Source organism: Fulmarus glacialis, unplaced genomic scaffold, assembly GCF_000690835.1.
Source record: "Fulmarus glacialis isolate BGI_N327 unplaced genomic scaffold, ASM69083v1 scaffold34296, whole genome shotgun sequence".
NCBI lineage: Eukaryota > Metazoa > Chordata > Aves > Procellariiformes > Procellariidae > Fulmarus > Fulmarus glacialis.
Window position 1 is genome coordinate 21,023 of NW_009216792.1, and position 4,296 is coordinate 25,318.

Genomic DNA, 4,296 nt, shown 5'->3' on the forward strand with positions numbered 1-4,296 from the left:
CTGCTAACAGGTGGCTTTCAACAAGAACAGCCCGAGCTGGATTTGAACTGGTGCCCGAGTACAGAAAGCTCCAAGTTTCATCCTCAGCCCCCTCAAAAAATTCATCTACCAGGATCTACACAGAGAAAAGAAGAGGAGTCTGTACGTCAAGGCCCTTGGTTGGTGTTTTTCACTGGTGCTCAGCCTCCTTGCTCGGTGCCTTCTCCTATGCAAGCATGCACCGGAGAACGCTAGACCTGCTTGCAAGACCTCCTGGCCTTATGCTCACATCAACAAACAGGACGGCAAGATGCAGCTTTACCCCTTCCCTTCAAGCAGACCACAGGGCCAAAATTAAGGGCAAAACGTTACATCATGCACAAGGCAGGGCTGAAAAAGAGCTCGGGAGACTACTCAGCCCCACGCCATGGAACTCTCTCTTCCACATCCCTGCTGGACGGCTTTACCACGGTCCACTCAGCAGCAAGCCGTGAAGTTGACACCAGCGCCGATGGGACAGCCGGACACTGGGACAGCCAGATGCTGGGATAGCCCCAGTGGCTGCAGCTGCCTGCCAGGAAGCCAGGACACGAGGGATTCCCACAGGAACACAGCCAAGGTTCAGTCTGGGTGCTGCACTCCCCCACTCAAATAGCCGGGGTCTAGTCCAGTTCCTTTTGCTGAGGCAAGATCAAAGTTACCCCAGCCATTCCTAGCAAAATGTGTTAATTGGGACACGCTGTGGTTTCCACCACAACCTAATACTGTTGGAAAAACAGAGTGGGAACTGCCTCGTCCCCTCTGTACCTCTCCTCCTTTCCCCAGAACTGGCTGGCTGCCCACCCTACTGCTCATCACTTCAGAAGATTTCCAGGACTCACGGAGGCATGAGGGATTTTATACGCATTTAAACAACAACCTCGCATCCTTCCTCACCATCCATCCTTTCCTTCACTTTTCCCCTGCTCCTTTGGATGTTTTCCTATCTCCTCCCCATTCAGTTGGTTTTCCCATCAGTAGCCCAGACTTGCTCCTACTCTTACTTATCTTCACAGCAAGACGCTCATGATTTCAGGCAACCCCTGTCCTAGAAACCTTTTGCTGTCCCAAGGAACCTCCCTGGGCCCTCCTCATCCAAGGGAGCCTTGCGGCATCTGAAGGAAGACCCTGTCAAGTTTCTGGACAAAATTTCACTGAAGAATTACGAGCATTAAAGTTCCTGTAGGTTTCCTTCTCCATACAGAAGCAGAGGGGTGTGCACAGACTCATGTCAACGCTGAAATGCATTAGATAAGCAGGCCTCTAATGTCAAGTGGCTATCAGAGCCATCTCCTCGCCTTTGTTTTTTCCTCCCAGTGTTTAAGGAAGGAGATGAACAATGGGGGATACCCCGTCCCACCCATATGAACCCAAACCAACAGAAATCCCACGTGTCAGCGGAAGAGAGGGAGACACACAGAGAAAATGCAGAACGGCGCTGGCATTTCAGGGCGCCCTTTTTAGCTACGGCAGGAAGGTGAGAGCCAGAACAGACAACTCCAACACAATGAGCTGCCGAAGCTAAATATAAACCCGCTGAGGGCACGGATACAGGAGTTTGTTTTTACAGTGAGCCAACAGACGATCAACACTGTGCCACATCCCTGCTCAAAATAATTCACAGCTTTATCATTACTGACAGTCTTTGTATTTTATCAAAGAGGCAGAGCCCATGCTTACACTCATTTGCCAGTCTAAGTCAGTGGAAACGATTAACTGAGAATGAGAAATACTCAAACTTTTCCATTCCTATTATGCCAGTCTAGGAAAATCTATTACGTTACTCTCCCATGATGGGACCACCTCATCAGGGAGGCACTTATCTAGCTTCCTCACACACACACATTACCCTTCATGTTACGTTAACTGCCATAAACACCATAGCTCTCAAGCCCGCAGCCCTTTCCCAATACGCCACTTGGCAAAAACTACTTTTCCTTAAACCCGGGTCACATGTTGAGGTTTCTACACTTGCTCACAAATATCAAGATTTGGTTGACAAACTGTTTTTGCCTGCTTACTCAGAAAAAATAAAAAAAGGTGACATTTACCCAGCATAGCTATCTCAGTATGATTCTCAGAACGGCAGAGATTTTTAGAGGACAGGGAACTCTTGTGGAAGAAAAAACGCGGAGGTGTTAAAAGCAAGGAACAGAGAATGTGCAAGAACAAAATTATGAAGTTAGAGATAAAATATGCTTCAGCCCCAATGAATGGAAGGGGAAGTGCCCTAGCTAGAATTCAGGATGCTATTTTTAAGTACAGCGGTAGGAAAAGAGAAGACCACGGTGCCATGCCAGTAACACATTTGTTATTTGGTGCCCAGGGAGACACTCAAATGATTCGCATGGCTGGTATTTAACTTGGTATTTCTTGCTAGGCTTATGTTACAGCAGAGAAATAATTTCCTCACTCTCGAGCATGTACTTCTTGGCAATGGGCAGAGAGAGCAGCCGGATGTGACCGATGAGGGAGCCCCAGGCATGGGCTCTGGAGAGCGGAGCTTCGGGTGGCAGTGGGCTGTATGGCTGGATCACGAAGTAAACAGTCAGCAAGACCAATCCCAGCGTGAGCAGGCCCTGCGAGAGGAAACAGGCACACAATTAATTATACTGCAGTGAGCTGATGTGTCTTCAGAAGAGGACACACCTTCTGGCTGGTATCAAAGAGTTGTGGCTGTGCACTGTAAGATGACCACGCAAATTTTTGCTGTGTCTCCTCGTTCAACTGCAATGCTGTTTACATACACAGAGTTGTCACTCAGTGTTATTGTTAGGGCTGTCTAAGGATGAAATTAAGCAGCCTTCAAACCCAAGCCACACAACTGTGTTCATATATTTTAGCACTGCAAATAATCCAGCACCAGAGCAATGAGGATTATCTACAGATAGTTCCGATTCCTCCCACCTAATCAAATAAAAGCTTGCACTTCTGCCATACCTCTTACACAAGGTTTTCAAGGCTTTTTGCAAACATCCGTCAAGCCTCGAAACACTTTGGCAGAGTTGGCACCAGCTCCCTCCTCCATACCAGAATCCAATCTGAGCCTTAAAGAGATGACATGACGCATTTCGCCCCCTGGCCAAAGTCAAAGTGAATCAACAGCAAAAACAAGAACAGAAGCTGAAAGTTCAAATTTCCAGTTTCCTGTTCTCCTGCCTCATTTTACAGCTTTTTATAGGACGTGAGGAAGAAAGCTTGAATTTTTTTCTAAATAGAAACCATCGTGATGATTTTGTAAAGATGACACTAAAATATTACTGAATATTATGCCAGTGGGAAGTTTTTCATCCTTGTAGCAAACATCTCGAACCTACCTAACAATAGCTTTCACCCACTTTGCAAAACTTTTTACAGCGTCTTTTAGTTAAGGGTCTCAAAACATTTTTCTAGCATCAAGCACCATGGCAACAGCTTTATTTTATAGACTAGAAGGAGAATAAAGACAGGTAGAAGCTTGTGACAGGGTCAGAAACAGAACCCGGATCTCTTCATTATTCAACCCTGAACTTTAAGAATCTCCTTCCTTCCTCACATGTCCACTGAGGGTGCAGATGCTGGGAATCTTTGCCTGAAGAAACAATCCAAGTCTCATTCTTCAATAATTTAAGGAGAGGAGGGTGTTGACATGTTAAACTTTCAACACACATGAGCAATTTCAAATCTCGGTCAGCTGTCTTCTGTTTTCAAACCAACTCATGGGATGAAGGAAGGAAGCTACACTTCACAGCTTTTTAAATAAAAAACTCAGAAAAATTCATCAAGAAAATGCCATGGGAAATAAAAGGCTCAGGTGCAAAAGGGGAACTTCCGACCCTCAAATGGTCTGTGCATGCACAAAAGACATCTTACCTTGTAGAGAGCCACTAAGATAGGGTACCGTGGAGGACCCCTTTGGGGTTCGTTTCTTTCCAAGAGCTGCTTGATGAATTTCTCAATGGCTTTTTCTGACATCCCACACTGGTGGCCAGTCTGCCTCACTAGATCAATCGTCTCTGATAGCTTGTCATAAATACTGAGCTCATTGGCCGAAAGCTCCATGGCCTCCGATGAAAAATCCCTGTGGAGATATTCAGTACGTTAACAGAAAACACACTCCAGCCGTACAGCTCAACACCAGCATGTGCAGAGAGATCACAGGAACATCGCAATGTCTAGGGAAGAAGGAAGGCTTCTCTGGAGCAAACCTGTTCACAGCCAAAGGCACAATATTTAGCTGCAGTCCTAATAGTCTCTGCTGGTTCAGTATCTCCCGGGACTGAAAGAAGCCGTGAAATT

At 46.3% G+C, this 4,296-nt stretch overlaps 1 protein-coding gene across 1 annotated transcript in view; it reads right to left on the bottom strand.

The window, feature by feature from the left end:
• The window catches only part of LOC104077993 (chromosome unknown open reading frame, human C6orf89), a 16,448-nt gene extending 12,375 nt beyond the window's left edge, over window positions 1-4,073 (bottom strand). The window contains exons 1-2 of the mRNA XM_009579430.1: window positions 3,871-4,073; window positions 2,432-2,597 (exon numbers count right to left, since the gene is read on the bottom strand). Coding sequence (XP_009577725.1) covers window positions 2,432-2,597; window positions 3,871-4,059 — 355 coding nt within the window. The 5' untranslated portion in view covers window positions 4,060-4,073. The remainder of the gene's footprint in view (window positions 1-2,431; window positions 2,598-3,870) is intronic.
• Window positions 4,074-4,296: the final 223 nt, after the last annotated feature.